General features: G+C 40.6%; 2 protein-coding genes across 11 annotated transcripts in view; both read right to left on the bottom strand.

Moving 5' to 3' along the window:
- SYNE2 (spectrin repeat containing nuclear envelope protein 2) overlaps positions 1 to 19960 on the bottom strand; it is a 341983-nt gene that overhangs the window by 289794 nt on the left and 32229 nt on the right. The gene's annotated exons all lie outside the window — the stretch shown is intronic.
- LOC309802975 (ADP-ribosylation factor-like protein 2-binding protein) lies at positions 16601 to 17321 on the bottom strand (the record flags this gene model as incomplete). Its single annotated transcript, XM_082618822.1, has 1 exon — positions 16601 to 17321. The coding sequence occupies exon 1, from the start codon at positions 17072 to 17074 to the stop codon at positions 16601 to 16603; it is 474 nt and encodes a 157-aa protein (XP_082474948.1). The 5' UTR covers positions 17075 to 17321.

Below are 19960 nucleotides of genomic sequence, written 5' to 3'. Positions count from 1 at the left end.
AGCACTGGAGCCAGACGCATGCCCCGATCCCTTGCTCCACCCACAAGTGGGATTTCAGAGGATGCTTTTCTGGAGAAAGTAAAGCCCCTAGAAAAGACCTCTAGAGATTGATATTTGGGATTCCTCAATAGAAAAGTCAGTTCCATGCCAAATCACCCAGCTGTGAAATTCCACTGATTGGCTTTTTCGTTCCTCACTCTTGAATATGATTGGACAGCCAAAGATGACGAGACATTAAGGAGAGTCTCCAAGAATGAAAGGAAGAGATCAAAACAAACACAAAAGAGGAACCCCGAGGAACCAGCAAACATAGGAAAGGAAAGAAAAATAAAAAATGAAACTGATAATTGAAATTTTTTAGAAACGACACCATAAGGTGAACTCTATTTTAAAGCTTATAAAAGAATTCACCATATCAGTTACAAACAGAATCAACATTTCTTCCATTTTACACCTTCACATGACAATGCACTATATAACAAGAGATATATTTTAAAGTTTTGTTCTGCATGCTGCTAACACATTTCACTAGCTTTTTCTTTAACCATTGGATTTTTAACAATATCAAAGCAAAAAGTCATATTCTATTGGACACAATTAATTTTGGAAAGCCCTTGTAAAATCAGACTTCGTCTTGTTTATAAATATCCACGCCCACCATATGCTGAAATAGAAAGCAAAATGAAAGACAACTACCTTGGCAGGAATGAATGCTGAAAGGTTTTAATCGTAGCCCTCAGAACAAGCAAGCACTACCATTTGTTCTATTTCCTCCAAAAGACAAAAGTCAATTCCATCCTCAGTGATACAATGGTAATACTACACAGAAACTCAGTATGAATTCACAATTCCACACGGATCTGAAAATTACCAAGGCAATTTTCCTTTTGAGGATTACAAAGTCTACAGAGTTAGTAATAGTGAAATGGTAGCAGAGTTCTGAGCAGAGGAGAGATATAATTTGACTTATGTTTCAAAATTATCATTTGGACTGATGTGTGGGAACAACACATGGGACAAGGAATGAAGCAGGGAGACTAGTTAAAAGGTTATCACAGAATGGATGGACAGAGGGATAGACAGATGGGTAATACATGAGAAAGCAAGCATGGTAAAATGTTAAGGGTGGAATCTAGGTGTTGAGAATACAGCTATTTGTGTAAAATTCTTTCAACTTTGTTGTATATTTTAAATTTTCATAATAAAATGCTGGGAGGAGAAGGTTATTACAGTAATCCAGGTGATGATGGCTGGGACCAGGGCTGCAGAACTAGAAGGAGTAAGTGGTCAGTGGTCAGATTCTGAATATATGTTGGAGATGGTACCAACAAGGCTTCCTGACTGATTCGATGTCATCTGTCATAGGAGAAAGAGAAGAATAAAAAATAACTCCTAAATTTTTGACGTAAACAACAGGAAGGATGGAGAAGCCATGAACTGAGCCAGAGAAGGCTGCAGGTGGAACAGGTTTGAGGGCAAAGCAGGAGTCCAGGTTTGACATTTCAGATGTACATCAGACATCAGTTCTGAAGCCAGGTAACTTGTGCATACTCCACTTTTTTTTCAAAATAAATGCTTCATGTCCAAACTAAGCCAACAGGATCAAGTCAGAACCAGGAGGATGGAATTTGGCAAGGCAATAAGATAGGAACAGGGCACTATGAAAAAATATTTAAGTGTTGTATTTTAAAAGATCAAAAAAAGAGTTAGAAAATAAAATAAGGACATCTCCCATAAACAAAAGGGAGAAAAACAGAAAAGAAAGATAAAACTTAAAGCCCAATCCAGTGGATCTAACATCCAAATGAGAAAACAGAGGGAGAAAATTATCACAGAATTAATACAGTGGCTGGAGAAGATGGCAGAAGAATAGGACGCGGAGATCACCTTCCTCCCCACAGATACACCAGAAATACATCTACACGTGGAACAACTCCTACAGAACACCTACTGAACGCTGGCAGAAGACCTCAGACCTCCCAAAAGGCAAGAAACTCCCCACGTACCTGGGTAGGGCAAAAGAAACAAGAATAAACAGAGACAAAAGGATAGGGCCGGGACCTGCACCAGTGGGAGGGAGCTGTGAAGGAGGAAAGGTTTCCACATAGTAGAAGCCCCTTCGCGAGCGGAGACTGCGGGTGGCGGAGCAGGGAAGCTTCAGAGCCACGGAGGAGAGCTCAGCAACAGGGGTGCGGAGGGCAAAGAGGAGAGATTCCCACACAGAGAATCGGTGCCGACCAGCACTCACCAGCCCAAGAGGCTTGTCTGCTCACCCGCCGGGGATGGGCGGGGGCTGGGAGCTGAGGCTCGGGCTTCGGTTGGATCCCAGGGAGAGGACTGGGGTTGGCGGCGTGAACACAGCCTGAAGGGGCTAGTACGCCACGGCTAGCCAGGAGGGAGTCCAGCAAAATGTCTGGAGCTGCCGAAGAGGCAAGAGACTTTTTCTTGACTCTGTTTCCTGCTGCGCAAGGAAAGGGGATTAAGAGCGCTGCTTAAACGAGCTCCAGAGACGGGCGAGAGCCAGGGCTATCAGCGCGGACACCAGAGACGTGCATGAGACGCTAAGGCTGCTGCTGCCGCCACCAAGAAGCCTGTGTGCGAGCACAGGTCACTCTCCACACCTCCCCTCCCGCGAGCCTGCGCAGCCCGCCACTGCCAGGGTCCCGTGATCCAGGGACAACTTCCCCGGGAGACCGCACGGTGCACCTCAGGATGGTGCAACGTCACGCTGGCCTCTGCAGCCGCAGGCTCGCCCCGCATCCCTACGCCTCCCTCCCCCAGGCCTGAGTGAGCCAGAGCCCCCGAATCAGCTGCTCCTTTAACCCCGTCCTGTCTGAGAGAAGAACAGATGCCCTCAGGTGACCTACACGCAGAGGCGGGGCCAAATCCAAAGCTGAACCCCGGAAGCTGTGCGAGCAGAGGATTAAGCCTCCACAATCAACTTGATGTAACCTGAATAGACAACAAATCATCCCAAATTGAGGAGGGAGACTTTGGAAGCAAGATATATTATTTTTTCCCCTTTTCCTCTTTTTGTGAGGGTGTATGTATATGCTTCTGTGTGAGATTTTGGATGTATAGCTTTGCTTTCACTATTTGTCCTAGGGTTCTGACCGTCTGTTTTTTTATTTTTTAAACTTAAAAAAAGTTTTTTTCTTAATAATTTTTTTATTTTAATAACTATTTTATTTTATCTTACTTTATTTTATTTAATCCTTTCTCTTTCTTTCTTTCTTTCTATTTTTTCTCACTTTTATTCTGAGCCATGTGGAGGACAGGCTCTTGGTGCTCCAACCAGGCGTCAGGGCTGTGCCACTGAGGTGGGAGAGCCAACTTCAGGACACTGGTCCACAAGAGACCTCCCAGCTCCACGTAATATCAAACGGCGAAAATCTCCCAGAGATCTCCATCTCAACACCAAGACCCAGCTTCACTCAACAACCAGCAAGCTACAGTGCTGCACACCCTATGCCAAACAACTAGCAAGACAGGAACACAACCCCACCCACTAGCAGAGAGGCTGCCTAAAATCGTAATAAGGCCACAGACACCCCAAAACACACCACCAGATGTGGACCTGCCCACCAGAAAGACAAGATCCAGCCTCATCCACCAGAACACAGGCCCTAGTCCCCTCAACCAGGAAACCCACTGAACCAACCTTAGCCACCAACCTTAGCCTTAGCCAAAAACAACGGGAACTACGAACCTGCAGCCTGTGAAAAGGAGACCCCAAACACAGTAACATAAGCAAAATGAGAAGACAGAAAAACACACAGACGAAGGAGCAGATGAAGGAGCAAGGTAAAAACCCACCAGACCTAACAAATGAAGAGGAAACAGGCAGTCTACCTGAAAAAGAATTCAGAATAATGACAGTAAAGATGATCCAAAATCTTGGAAATAGAATACAGAAAATGCAAGAAACATTTAACAAGGACCTAGAAGAACTAAAGAGGAAACAAGCAACGATGAACAACACAATAAGTGAAATTTAAAATACTCTAGAAGGGATCAATAGCAGAATAACTGAGGCAGAAAACGTATAAGTGACCTGGAAGATAAAATCGTGGAAATAACTACTGCAGAGCAGAATAAAGAAAAAAGAATGAAAAGAATTGAAAACAGTCTCAGAGACCTCTGGGACAACATTAAACGCACCAACATTCTAATTATAGGGGTCACAGAAAAAGAAGAGAAAAAGAAAGGGACTGAGAAAATACTTGAAGAGATTATAGTTGAAAACTTCCCTAATATGGGAAAGGAAATAGTTAATCAAGTCCAGGAAGCAGAGAGAATCCCATACAGGATAAATCCAAGGAGAAACACGCCAAGACACATATTAATCAAACTATCAAAAATTAAATACAAAGGATACATATTAAAAGCAGCAAGGGAAAAACAACAAATAACACACAAGGGAATCCCCATAAAGTTAACAGCTGATCTTTCAGCAGAAACTCTTCAAGCCAGAAGGGAGTGGCAGGACATACTTAAAGTGCTGAAGGAGAAAAACCTACAACCAAGATTAGTCTACCCAGCAAGGATCTCATTCAGATTTGATGGAGAAAGTAACACCTTTACAGACAAGCAAAAGCTGAGAGAGTTCAGCACCACCAAACCAGCTTTACAACAAATGCTAAAGGAACTTCTCTAGGCAAGAAACACAAGAGAAGGAAAAGACCTACAATAACAAACCCAAAAAATTAAGAAAATGGGAATAGGAACATACATATCGATAATTACCTTAAATGTAAATGGTTAAATGCTCCCACCAAAAGACAAAGACTGGGGCTTCCCTGGTGGCGCAGCGGTTGAGAGTCTGCCTGCCGATGCAGGGGACATGGGTTCGTGCCCTGGTCTGGGAAGATCCCACATGCCACAGAGCAGCTGGGCCCGTGAGCCATGGCCACTGAGCCTGCGCGTCCGGAGCCTGTGTTCCGCAACGGGAGAGGCTACAGCAGTGAGAGGCCCGCGTACCACCAAAAAAAAAAAAAAAAAGACAAAGACTGGCTGAATGGATACAAAAACAAGACCTGTATATATGCTGTCTACAAGAGACCCACTTCAGACCTAGGGACACATACAGACTGAAAGTGAGGGGATGGAAAAAGATATATCATGCAAATGGAAATCAGAAGAAAGCTGGAGTAGCAATTCTCATATCAGACAAAATAGACTTTAAAATAAAGACTATTACAAGAGACAAAGAAGGACACTACATAATGATCAAGGGATCGATCCAAGAAGAACACATAACAATTGTAAATATTTATGCACCCAACACAGGAGCACCTCAATACATAAGGCAAATACTAACAGCCATAAAAGGGGAAATCGACAGTAACACATTCATAGTAGGGCACTTTAACACCCCACTTTCACCAATGGACAGATCATCCAAAATGAAAATAAATACGGAAACACAAGCTTTAAATGATACATTAAACAAGATAGACTTAATTGATATTTATAGGACATTTCGTTCAAAAACAACAGAGTACTCATTTTTCTCAAGTGCTCATGGAACATTCTCCAGAATACATCATATCTTGGGTCACAAATCTAGCCTTGGTAAATTTAAGAAAATTGAAATCGTATCAAGTATCTTTTCTGACCACAACGCTATGAGACTAGATATCAATTACAGGAAAAGATCTGTAAAAAATACAAACACATGGAGGCTAAACAATACACTACTTAATAACGAAGTGATCACTGAACAAATCAAAGAGGAAATCAAAAATTACCTAGAAACAAATGACAATGGAGACACGATGACCCGAAACCTATGGGATGCAGCAAAAGCTGTTCTAAGAGGGAAGTTTATAGCAATACAATCCTACCTTAAGAAACAGGAAACATCTCAAATAAACAAACTAAACTTGCACCTAAAGCAATTAGAGAAAGAAGAAAAAAAAAAAAGCCCAAAGTTAGCAGAAGGAAAGAAATCATAAATATCAGATCAGAAATAAATGAAAAAGAAATGAAGGAAACGATAGCAAAGATCAATAAAACTAAAAGCTGGTTCTTTGAGAAGATAAACAAAATTGATAAACCACTAGCCAGACTCATCAGGAAAACAAGGGAGAAGACTCAAATCAGTAGAATTAGAAATGAAAAAGGAGAAGTAACAACTGACACTGCAGAAATACAAAGGATCATGAGAGATTACTACAAGCAACTCTATGCCAATAAAATGGACAACCTGGAAGAAATGGACACAGTCTTAGAAATGTACAACCTGCCAAGACTGAAGCAGGAAGAAATAGAAAATATGAACAGACCAATCACAAGCACTGAAATTGAAACTGTGATTAAAAATTTTCCAACAAACAAAAGCCCAGGACCACATGGCTTCATAGGCGAATTCTATCAAACATTTAGAGAAGAACTAACACCTATCCTCAAACTCTTCCAAAATATAGCAGAGGGAGGAACACTCCCAAACTCATTCAATGAGGCCACCATGACCCTGATACCAAAAGCAGACAAAGATGTCACAAAGAAAGAAAACAGGCCAATATCACTGATGAACACAGATGCAAAAATCCTCAACAAGTACTAGCAAACAGAATCCAACAGCACATTAAAAGGATCATATACCATGATCAAGTGGGGTTTATTCCAGGAATGCAAGGATTCTTCAATATATGCAAATCAATCAACATGATACACCATATTAACAAACTGAAGGAGAAAAACCATATGATCATCTCAATAGATGCAAAGAAAGCTTTCGACAAAATTCAACACCCATTTATGATAAAAACCCTGCAGAAAGTAGGCATAGAGGGAACTTTCCTCAACATAATAAAGGCCATATATGACAATCCCACAGCCAACATCGTCCTCAATGGTGAAAAACTGAAACCATTTCCACTAAGATCAGGAACAAGACAAGTTTGCCCACTCTCACCATTCTTATTCAACATAGTTTTGGAAGTTCTAGCCCCAGCAATCAGAGAAGAAAAAGAAATAAAAGGAATCCAAATTGGAAAAGAAGAAGTAAAGCTGTCACTCTTTGCAGATGACATGATACTATACAGAGAGAATCCTAAAGATGCTACCAGAAAAGTACGAGAGCTAATCAATGAATTTGGTAAAGTAGCAAGATAAAAAATTAATGCACAGAAATCTCTGGCATTCTTATACACTAATGATGAAAAATCTGTAAGTGAAATTAAGAAAACACTCCCATTTACCATTGCAACAAAAAGAATAAAATATCTAGGAATAAACCTACCTACGGAGACAAAAGACCTGTATGAAGAAAATTATAAGACATTGATAAAAGAAATTAAAGATGATACAAATAGATGGAGAGACATACCATGTTCTTGGATTGGAAGAATCAACATTGTGAAAATGACTCTACTACCCAAAGCAATCTACAGATTCAATGCAATCTGTATCAAACTACCACTGGTATTTTTCACAGAACTAGAACAAAAAATTTCACAATTTGTATGGAAACACAAAAGACCCTGAATAGCCAAAGCAATCGAGAATGAAAAATGGAGCTGGAGGAATCAGGCTCCCTGGCTTCAGACTCTACTACAAAGCTACAGTAATCAAGACAGTATGGTACTGGCACAAAAACAGAAATATGGAGAAAAGACAGCCTCTTCAATAAGTGGTGCTGGGAAAACTGGACAGGTACATGTAAAAGTATGAAATTAGAACACTCCCTAACACCATACACAAAAATAAACTCAAAATGGATTAAAGACCTAAATGTAAGGCCAGACACCATAAAACTCTTAGAGGAAAACATAGGCAGAACACTCTATGACATAAATCACAGCAAGATCCTTTTTGACCTACCTCTTAGAGAAATGGAAATAAAAACAAAAATAAGCAAATGGGACCTAATGAAACTTAAAAGCTTTTGCATAGCAAAGGAAACCATACACAAGACCAAAAGACAACCCTCAGAATGGGAGAAAATATTTGCAAATGAAGCAACTGACAAAGGATTAATCTCCAAAATTTATAAGCAGCTCATGCAGCTCAATAACAAAAAAACAAACAACCCAATCCAAAAATGGGCAGAAGACCTAAATAGACATTTTTCCAAAGATATACAGGTTGCCAACAAACACATGAAAGAATGCTCAACATCATTAATCATTAGAGAAATGCAAATCAAAACTACAATGAGATATTATCTCACACCAGTCAGAATGGCCATCATCAAAAAATCGAGAAACAGTAAATGCTGGAGAGGGTGTGGAGAAAAGGGAAGCCTCTTGCATTGCTGGTGGGAATGTAAATTGATACAGCCACTATGGAGAACAGTATGGAGGTTCCTTAGAAAACTACAAATAGAACTACCATACGACCCAGCAATCCCACTACTGGGCATATACCCTGAGAAAACCATAATTCAAAAAGAGTCACGTACCAAAATGTTCATTGCAGCTCTATTTACAATAGCCAGGACATGGAAGCAACCTAAGTGTCCATCATCGGATGAATGGATAAAGAAGATGTGGCACATATATACAATGGAATATTACTCAGCCATAAAAAGAAATGGAATTGAATTATTTGTAGTGAGGTGGATGGACCTAGAGTGTGTCATACAGAGTGAAGTAAGTCAGAAAGAGAAAAAGAAATACCGTATGCTAACACATATATATGGAATCTAAGAAAAAAAAAAACGGTCATGAAGAACCTAGGGGTAAGACGGGAATAAAGACACAGACCTACTAGAGAATGGACTTGAGGATATGGAGAGGGGGAAGGGTAAGCTGTGACAAAGTGAGAGAGTGGCATGGACATATATACACTACCAAACGTAAAATAGCTAGTGGGAAGCAGCCGCATAGCACAGGAAGATCAGCTCGGTGCTTTGTGACCACCTAGAGTGGTGGGATAGGGAGGGTGGGAGGGAGGGAGACGCAAGAGGGAAGAGATACGGGAACATATGTATATGTATAACTGATTCACTTTGTTATGAAGCAGAAGCTAACACATCATTGTAAAGCAATTATACTCCAATAAAGTTTTTTAAAAAAGAATATAAGAAGATTTTCTAGAGCTGAAGGATGAACATAAGAGCACAATGGGTGCCCAATACCCTTGGCAAAACACATGGCTACAAAATTTCAGAATAGCAAGAATAAAGAAACTCCCAGAGGACAAAAACCAAACCACACACCAAGAAACAAGAATTAGAATAGCATCAGACTTCTGTATTAGCCATACTGTACAACAGAAGACAGTAAGGAATATCTTTGAAGTTCTAGGAAAACAACGTAAGAGCTAAAACTATAAAACTCTTAGAAAAAACATAGGACAAAAGCTTCATGACATTGGATTTGGCAATGATTTCTTGGATATAACTCCAAAAGCACAAGCAACAAAAGAATAAATAAATTGAACTACAATAAAACTTAAAATTTCTGTTCATCAAAGGACACATTCAACAGAGTGAAAGGCAACCCATGGAGTGGGAGAAAATATTTACAAATAATGTATCTGATAAGAAGTTAATATCCATAATATGTAAAGAACTCCCACAATTCAACAACAACAAAATAAACAACCCAGTTAAAAATGGGCACAGGACTTGAGCTCAGTACCATTAATCATAATGGAAATGCAAATCGAAACTACAGTGAGATACTACCTCAAAACCATTAAGATGGTCACTATCACAAAAAAAACAGAAAATAATGTAGAGAATTTGGAAAACTTTCACACCATTGGCGGGAATGTAAAAATGGTACAGCTGCTATGGAAAACACTATGGCAGTTCTTTAAAAATTAAAAATAGAATTACCATATGATGATCGAGCAATTCCACTTCTGGGTACATACACAAAAGAATTGAAAGCAGAGTCTCAAACAGATTATTGTATACTCATATTCATAGTAGCATTATTCACAATAGCCAAAAGGTGGAAGCAACCCGAGTGTTCATCCATGGATGAATGGATAAACAAAATGTGGCATGTATATACAACAGAATATTATTCGGCTTTAAGAAAGAAGGAAATTCTGACACATAGTACAACATGGCTGCAACTTGAGGACACCATGCTTAGTGAAATAAGCCAGTCACAAAAAGACAAATACTGATGATTCCACTTACATGAGGTACCTACAGTATTCATATTCATAGATACATAAATAGAATGGTGGTTGCCAGGGGTGAGGGAGGGTATGTGGGACATTAATTGTTTTAATTAACTTTGAATTAACCCATTGTTTAATGAGTAGAGTTCAGTTTTGCAAGATGAAAAGAGTTCTGGAGATGGATGGTGGTAATGGTTGTTACACAACAATGTGAATGTACTTAATACCACCAAACTTTACACTTAAAAATAGTTAAATTGGTAAATTTTATGTTATGTGTATTACTATAATTTTTTTAAAATGAGATAGAAAATTATTTTCAACCTATAGTCTATATTCAGCTAAAGTATTAATCAAGTGTTCAGGTAGAAAATAGCCATTTCTTGACATGCAAGTCTCCAAAAAATTTATGTCCTATGCTCCCACTCTTAGAAAGCTACTGGAAAAGTTACTCCAAAAAAATAAGACAGTAAAACAAGAAAGAGGATGGGAAGTATTCCAACAAAATTGAAAACTAAACTAAACATGAGAAAAATGGGGACTAGACATTGAACACAGGAAAACGAAAGGAGAAGTTGCCAGGATGACTGCCATGCAGCAGGTCGGAGCAGGAAAAAGTAGGGCTCTCGGAGAGAGGGCCAGGGTGGGAGCTGCGGGGAGGATGAAAGAGAAAGAGGGGATGTGAAGACAGGAAGAGGTGAGCAGATAGAATGAAGGAGCACACAGACTGGTGTCTGAGGGAAACTGAAGAACCATCACAGTGAGCGTACTTTGGATGTTAAGCTAGAAGAACTGGAGGCTGATGTCAGAGGGTATTTGAATTAGTGATTTTGAAGATGGTGTAGCTCCTGGCAAGACAAAGTTCCAATTTGGGGGTCTGAGAAACTTAAAAAAAAAAAAAAAAAACCTCCTACCTCCATTCATTCCACAAAGAATTTGTGATTTGCACATGTTCACCATTCTTCTAAGTGGAAATGCTGAGAAGTTAGGGAGAGAAGGATCGAGGGAGCTCTCACCAGATGACCTCATTTTTCTCAGGAAAATAAGAAGTCAGATCATCTCTTAGGTGTGAGGAAGCTAGGGAAGGGTAGGGTCCTTGAGAAATGAAAGGTTCTTGGAACAGGTCCTAGTCGAGAACCTGAGCAAACCAAGCAGAAAGACATACAAGGAGTTGGAAGGCACTGAAGGTACACAAAGACTGGATCAGCACTGGCTGCAAATGGACCCAAACAGCATTTTGGGTGCAAGGATCTCCCAGGGTGACCCAGGATGTGACTGATGCTCAGGTAGGAGTAGCAACAGCTGGTGACTTAATAAATTTCTGCCAACTAAAAAATGTTCTAAAATTGCTCATGGACACAAGGACTTATGTTCAAGAATGTTCATGGAAGAACTATATATAGCAGAAAAAGTGGAAACAGTCGAATCCCATCAGTAGGAAAATGGATAAACTGTAGTTGAGTCATACGAGGGAAGACTATTCCACAGCTAAAATGAATGACCAGTATCAGCAAGGTTAAATATCAAAACTAAAATGTTCAGGGGTGGAGGACAGAGCAAGTCCAAAAGGATTGATACACTATGAAGTCATTTATGTACTTCATGTAAATTTTAAACACACACATACATATATGGTAAAAGAACAGAAACATGCTTGAGAGTGATACCCACAACTTCAGGGTAGAGGGCAAAGGAGTGGGAGGGAAGGACTTCAGCTCTATAGCTAATGTTTCATTCTTCTAAAAAGTTAACATCTAGGACTTCCCTGGTGGCACAGTGGTTAAGAATCCACCTGCCGATGCAGGGGACACGGGTTCGAGCCCTGGTCCGGGAAGATTCCACATGCCGTGGAGTAACTAAGCCCATGCACCACAACTACTGAGCCTGTGCTCTAGAGCCCGTGAGCCACAACTACTGAAGCCCACATGCCTAGAGCCTGTGCTCTGCAACAAGAGAAGCCACCGCAATGAGAAGCCCACGCACCGCAACGAAGAGTACCCCCCGCTCACCGCAACTGGAGAAAGCCTGCGTGCAGCAATGAAGACCCAACGCAGCCAAAAATAAATTAATTTTTTAAAAAAGTTAACATCCAAGTAGGATTACATTACAGATGTTAGAAATAGTCATCCTTTTTTTCCAGACCAAACTTCTAATTATTTTATTGAACAACACATTAAATGATTCTCTAAAACAGGTATCTTAACTGATTTCCTCTTCCCAGATCATTTTACATTTGCAGATTTTAAACTATTTTACCATCTGTTGACCCATTATGAATCAAAAGTTATTAATAAAGTTTATAGTAAGTGGCAAATATGATATTTAACAAAACATCATTAAGAAATTCCATTCTTAACATTTTTAAATTGTAATAGAATTCTACTTAGGTTAGAGAGGAGAGATGAAATGGTTGCAAGAACCCTAGACTTAAGAGTCGGAAGAATCTGGCCTTGGTCCCAGCTCTGCCACTGACCTCAAAGCCTTGGATAATCATCAGCCTCTGAAAGGTCCTGTTTCTTCATCTGTGAAATGATTTTGTCTGAGCCAACTCACACTTTCGGTTTCTTGCCAAAGAATCTAACCCGAAGTTCTCTGCTGTGCATTTAAAATCACTGGATTACAAGAAATAATATTCCTGGAGGAACGCCTAAAAGACTGAATGTCCACCCATTCCTGGATGTGGTCTTTGGATCCTGTCCAGCCATCAGGGAGCTGTGAACCTGAATTTCATTGTTTTATCCCCCTAGAGAACTGCTTTTATTAAAATGTATTCTGGCATAATCCCATAAATCTTACCAAGCAGGATATTATAGGAAAGAGTCAAGAGAGACCTACCATTGTACTTCTTACACAGGAGTTCAGGAAGATAGTCTGTAAGCCACATAGTGTTCCATTTATGAGAACAAGCTGTGGAAAATTCTCAGGTCTCAGTACCAAGAAAAACTGTGATCCTGAGCATTTATTCTTTTAATCTAATGACCATGTTATTTTTATAAACAAAGTTTCCCTCTCTTTATTTTGGCTGGTATAGCCTGGATCTAGCAACTACAAATGACTTTATGGAAAACAAGGTGCTATCCCACCAGCTTTATTCATCTACTCATTTTTCCTTCACTGCAATATTCTCATCTATTTTTCTATTCAACTGAATTTTATGTTTCTATGCAAACTAACTCAAAATTTCTCTACAATAAAGGAGGGTACAAATAAGTGAGTTAAACAAACTCGGACTTTCTGTAGGACAAGATGAGATAACATGTAGCATGCTGAAAATTACAAAATGAGATACAAATGCAAGTTGTTCTCCATTGGTGAGAAAGAAAAATTTATTAGTGGAAGATGAAATTTATGTGCTTTCAGTAAGTGAGATTTTTTTTTTTTTTTTTTTTTTGCAGTACGCAGGCCTCTCACTGTTGTGGCTTCTCCCGTTGTGGAGCACAGGCTCCGGACGCGCAGGCTTAGTGGCCATGGCTCACGGGCCCAGCCGCTCCGCGGCATGTGGGATCTTCCCGGACCGGGGCACGTACCCGTGTCCCCTGCATGGGGAGGCGGACTCTCAACCGCTGCACCACCAGGGAAGCCTCAGTAAGTGAGATCTTTTTAATATTTTTCAATGTTAAGTCGCTTGAAGACATCCAGATTGCAGTTCTAAGCTCTAGGAAGAGATCTAATTTGTAGACAACACGGTGAAGCATCCCTAAAACACTATGAATGACTTTGTGACTTACTCTATCATTTCTGCCAGGTTCTGTTTGTTCCTGTCCCATCTTCTTGAACTAAGTGCATGTCCCCTGTAGCCTCATTCCCATGGAGACCCTGAATCAATGGGGAGTCTTGCCTGGAAGCAATGGATTAACAATGCCTCTAGTGGGAGGTAGAACAGGCAGAGGGCGGGTGAGGAAGTACTAAAGGGCATAAACTGGCTTGCTATTATTCATAAGAAAAATATATTCCTAAGAATTCTTTGTACTCAAGAATATATTTTTTCAATGATTATACTCTTGGTGAATATATTCTTACTCTGCCTCTCCCCCATGTCCCCACTCCCTGCCCATCAACCTCCTCTCTCTTGAAGATCAGCAGTCCAGGCTCTGCGGGGTGTTTTTCTCTCTCCCTGTCCAAGACCCCTCCCATTACAACAGGGCAAACAAAAACTGAAGGTTCCATAAAATGCCAGCATATAAAAATGAAAAGAGGACAACTTAAACATCACCTACATCTTCAAAAAGCTGTTAAAACCATTGTATATGAATTGTTTACATTTTCCAAACAGTGAAAAGACACAAGCAATTAGGTAGGTCCACTTGCCATTCAGGAAACTGGCTTTAGGTGGATTGGCCTTCTTCCCCAAGAAGTAGCTGTGTGACTAACAGATCACTTACTCTGGTCCTGACTCCAGGAATAACTTCAGCCCTGTGCCTAGCCAGACCAGCTAGGGCCCTGACTCCCATCGGTCACCTAATTCTTGTTAGCTTCTTCCCAGCATTTCACACTGGAGTAAACTGCAAGCATCCTAGGATCACAGTAGAGGCTGTAGGTCCTGAATGTCAACTTGAAATGCCTCCTAACATGGAGAAACCCAATCCTCACAAGTTCCACCACTGAGCCTACCTGTCCTTCTGGAGCAGATCCTTTGGCCCTGGGTCTTTTTGAGACTCTGGATTGCAAGCTCTGAGAAGGGACTATGTTTGGTTCACTGTTGTATCTTTATCATCTAGCACAGGATGTGGCACAGAGTAGGTACATAATAAATGTTTGAGGAAAGAGTAAAAGAGTGAACAAATGAACAAACTGGAGCAAAGTTATGGAGGACACTGTTTCTACAACTCTCAGCTGCCCTGTGGGAAGCCCTCCACTCAACTTTGTTTTTTCTTTTTTTTTAACCATTTAATGCCAGGAAAATACTTCATTTCCTTGGAGACACAAGTTGGGTTTTTTTGTGGTTATTTCTATATTATTTCTGTTCTCGCTTTCCTTTCTGAAAATAAGAACCATATAATAAGTGTTCCTTTTTTCACCTTGGATGTCCAGAAACACAGAGCTAACTCTGAGGTCAAATCGTAGCAATTATGTCAGTCAAAGTTATGCCTGGTTTTCCCTGCCCTGTCTCATTTTTTGTTTTTACTTTTTATTGACATATAATAGCTTTCTTATACATATTTGTTGCAGTCATCTTAAATCCTTTGTGAATAAAGGAATGAACAAATTAAAAAACTAAATAACCAAATAAGCAAGCAAACCATAACTCAGAAAGTATACACACACGCACACACACACACACTTTTTTTTTTTTTTTTTGGCTGCATTGGGTCTTTGTTGCTGAACGTGGGCTTTCTCCAGTTGCAGCAAGAGAGGACTATTCTTCATTGTGGTGCGTGGGCTTCTCATTGCAGTGGCTTCTCTTGTTGCAGAGCATGGGCTCTAGGCTCTCAGGCTTCAGCAGTTGTGGCTCACGGGCTCTAGAGCACAGGCTCAGTAGTTGTGGCACACGGGCTTGCTCCACGACATGTGGGATCTTCCTGGACCAGGGATCGAACCCATGTCCCCTGCACTGGCATTTTTAACCACTGTGCCACCAGGGAAGTCCCAGAAAGTATATTTAACAAGGATGCTTTTTTCTTTTTTTTCCGCAAAACTCCTGAAATTTTACTCATGGTACAAAAGTATTTAATAAGCGCCACATTGGTACAGAAAAACACACAGCCTACAGCTAGCTCATCCTTTAAAACCAGAACAGCCAAGTGAAAAGTCAGTAGAGATTCTTATTTTTACTTGAAAAATAAAAATAAAAACAACAACAAAAAAACAACTAAGGTACACATTGGGAATTGAACTACTATAGTTTTTCTTTCTAGAGATGTGACATCCATGTTTTCTGGTCAGTAATGTTCTATCAAACATTGTAGTAAACCAGTGTACTAAATCCAAGCAGGAAGATGACCAGTAAAGCTGTTTGTTATCTCCTACTGAGCTAGACCAGTGGAACACTATCTTGGTAGGATTATTTTGACAGCAAGAAGGAAGTGCAGAGCCCCTACCCCAAAAGAAAACCTAGGGAGCTGTTTTACATAGAAAGGGTTTTAAGCAAACCTGCACAAACACTAACATGCTCTAAGAAAAGGAAACCTTTTAGACTACTTCCAGCGTACGTTTATTGGTGCCCAGTAAAATAGGAACACCAACACAGAAAGCATTTTTGCTTTCATAGCACCAACAGCTAAAAAGCACACAGCATATAATACTTTGATCTTGAAGTGAGTAATCATGGAAGTTCCAAGATAATATCTACTAGGTTAGCCTGAGTATTCATCTATAAAAATATGTTTTCAAAGACACATAAATGAGAGTTATAGAAACAATGGGACTACATCGGGACCAGTAGAAGACAGTGAAGTGATACAAGGACTGTACATGTAAGACTAGGAATTGATTTTCACAAGTACCTTTTAGGTAAAGGACAACTCTCTAAATTCATTCCAACAGCCAAGACTAGCTGTGATAGTAGGAGTCATAGTCATAGTCTAGCTGTCATAGAAGATGATTTGCACAATGAAGTCATCACTAAACCGCTGCTTAAGGCCAGTCCCCAGCCTTCTTTTTCTGCTCGACAGTCCAGAAACACTTCTTTGAAAGCCAGAAAATCTGTAAACATGAGCAGCACGTCGAAAATGTCACCGGCCACTTCATCTTTATGGTGCTGTAGAGTTGTAGTGAAAGCCGCCATGTTAAATCCAGGAATCCACTCCAACAGCTGTTCTATATACTTTTCAACCAAAGAAATATATTCATTAAAAACAGGTGTGTAGGTGAGCTTATTCTCTTCTGTGTCTTCAAACTCCTGGTAGTACTTGTCCATGAAATTCCTCTGTAATAACTGGAACTCATCATCCATGGTAATGTCCTCTAAATATCCAACCACAGCATCAAATTCTGCATCAGAGGCGGAAGAGATGGACAGCACGAAGCTCTCTTCCTCTAGGGCATCCATCGCCGCCGCCGCTTCCACAGCGCGCAGGGGAGCGGGCCCGCCGGCCTTCTACCTCGCCCGAGGGCCGGGCGCAGCCTCCGCTCTGCTCCGCAGAGCCCCAACTTTCGTCGGGAAGGCCTCGCAGCCAAGGCCTCAGCCGCCTCACAGCCCAGCTGGGTAGTGCCTGCGCACAACGCCCCGGCCTCAGGCTCCCGGGCTGCTGCCACGCCTCCGACAAGGATGTTTTTTAATACACACACAAATAAAAATGAAAATAATTTTGAAATTCAAGTGTTCCCGAGTCACAGGGTATTTTTTTAAAGTTACAATTTCCCGGGCTTCCCTGGTGGCGCAGTGGTTGAGAGTCCGCCTGCCGACACAGGGGACACGGGTTCGTGCCCCGGTCCGGGAGGATCCCACGTGTCGCGGAGCGGCTGGGCCCGTGAGCCATGGCCGCTGAGCCTGCGTGTCCGGAGCCTGTGCTCCGCAACGGGAGAGACCACAGAAGTGAGAGGCCCGCGTACCACAAAAAAAAAAAAAAGAAAAAGAAAAAAAGAAAGTTACAATTTCCTCTTTGATATCTCCATTTGAATTGTTCCCCTTCCTTCCACTTTTTTAAAAAAATAAATTTATTTATTTTATTTTTTTATTTTTGGCTGTGTTGGGTCTTCGCTGCTGTGCACGGGCTTTCTCTAGCTGCGGCGAGTGGGGGCTACTCTTCGTTGCAGTGCTTGGACTTCTCATTGCAGTGGCTTCTCATTGCGGAGCATGGGCTCTAGGCGCCCGGGCTTCAGTAGTTGCAGCACACAGGCTCAGTAGTTGTGGCTCACGGGCTTAGTTGCTCCGCGGCATGTGGGATCTTCCCAGACCAGGGATCAAACCCATGTCCCCTGCATTGGCAGACGGATTCTCAACCACTGCGCCACCAGGGAAGCCCCTCCTTCCACTTTTGACAAGATTTTTTTTCTCCCCAAATGGCCAAAATCCTTGGCCACAAAAAAACTGAATTGCTCTTAAATGTCTTCCTAGACGTATTTTAAGGTAAAATGCCTATTTCTATTTATAATGATTTTTTCTCTTGGATTTTTAAGGCTTCAGAGGAGTTATGGTCCCAAACTATTCTGGAGGAAAGAAGGGATGGAGAAGTTGGGGGAATTCTATTAAATTTACAAAGCTGAACTAGTCCTACTGAGCTGTGGCCAAAATGGTTGCATAGTCACTGGCAAAATTCTGAAATGACTGAAACGTTTGGGAAAATATGTGCAGGATCTCACTGTGATTATAACAGTATTTTTGTCAAGTGTTTCAAGTAACATAACTGTACGTGCGTTTTTACACATTTCTGTTGGGTAGCATTTCCCCACTGATGAAAGATTTGTTGTCTTCAAAATTCCAAACACTGGTATCTCCACGATATTTAAAATAAATATTTCCAAATTTGAAATGTTTGTGAGCAAATACAACAGCCAGAAATATGTTACCTGTTAAAATGAGAAGTTTGTTTCTGAAATGTATTATTTATTTAGAAAAATATTTGCCAATTTTAGTGGCAGCTGCAGAAATGTTTTCACACTCAGAAATTAATTTGCTATTAAAAATGGGAAAAGGAAGAGTTATTTGCTTTTCCCATTTGGCCTGCACTACTACAACCAACCCAAATTACACACGTCTTCATCAACAGATGCACTAGCTGCTGCTTGGCCAGGTACCCATTCTTTCTCTTTAACTGTGTTCTTACAGAGGAAATAAACAAAATTAACCTTTTTCAGATAAGGGTCCATTTTGTCTTATAATGACCAAGTCCCACTACAGCCCTCAATCACACATATATAATTGCTAAGTTTCTTGCTTAACTTAGAAGTTTTCTGACCAAATTTTATTCTACTACTCAAGCTTAAGATAGATATTATACAAACATAACTAAATTCATGTAGAGTTGAGCGTTCTACATGAGACCATATTAATTCATCCATTTAACAAATATCCACTGAGTGCTTACTACTTGCCAGGCACTGTATCAGTTACTAAGGATGTAAAGATGAGTAAGTGGGAAAAGTTTTCCAGAGACAGGAACAGTGTGCTCAGGATGCATAACTGACAGCAGTCACTAATTGTCTAGGGGAATCTAAAAAAGCAAGGCTTGTCCTAACAGGCTTAATGGAAAAGGAGCAGTTTTTACCTTCCCACCCTCAAGACTTTCCTGGTAAAGCAGGTAGGACCTGGCAAATGTAGACTGGTGGATGAGGAAGCTGACCAGGACAAGTGAATCTAGTCAAATTACAAATCATTAATAAGTGCAAAAATAAGTTTGTTCCTCCAATCCACCACCACAACAGAGCCAAGGGTTAAGAAATGGATTAAATGGAAGAAAATATTTGCAAATAATGCAATCAACAAGGGATTAATCTCCAAAATATACAAACAACTCATACAACTCAACAACAAAAAAAAAAACCCATAGAAAAATGGGCAGAAGACCTAAACAGACATTTCTCCAAAGAAGACATACAGATGGCCAAAAAACACATGAAAAGATGCTCAACATCGCTAATTATTAGAGAAATGCAAATCAAAATCACAATGAGGTATCACCTCACACCAGTCAGAATGGTCATCATCAAAAAGTCTACAAACAATAAATGCTGGAGAGGGTGTGGAGAAAAGGGAACCCTCTTGCACTGTTGGTGGGAATGTAAATTGGTACAGCCACTATGGAGAACAGTATGGAGGTTCCTTAAGAAACTAAAAATAGAGCTACCATATGATCCAGCAATCCCACTCCTGGGCATATATCTGGAGAAAACCATAATTCGAAAAGATACACGCACCCCAATGTTCACTGCAGCACTATTTACAATAGCCAAGACATGGAAGTAACCTAAATGTCCATCGACAGAGGAATGGATA

Source organism: Mesoplodon mirus (assembly GCF_964341445.2).
Source record: "Mesoplodon mirus genome assembly, chromosome: 4".
Classification (NCBI taxonomy): domain Eukaryota; kingdom Metazoa; phylum Chordata; class Mammalia; order Artiodactyla; family Ziphiidae; genus Mesoplodon; species Mesoplodon mirus.
The sequence above is the reverse complement of the archived record's forward strand: the minus strand, read 5'-3'. Positions and strand labels throughout refer to the sequence as shown.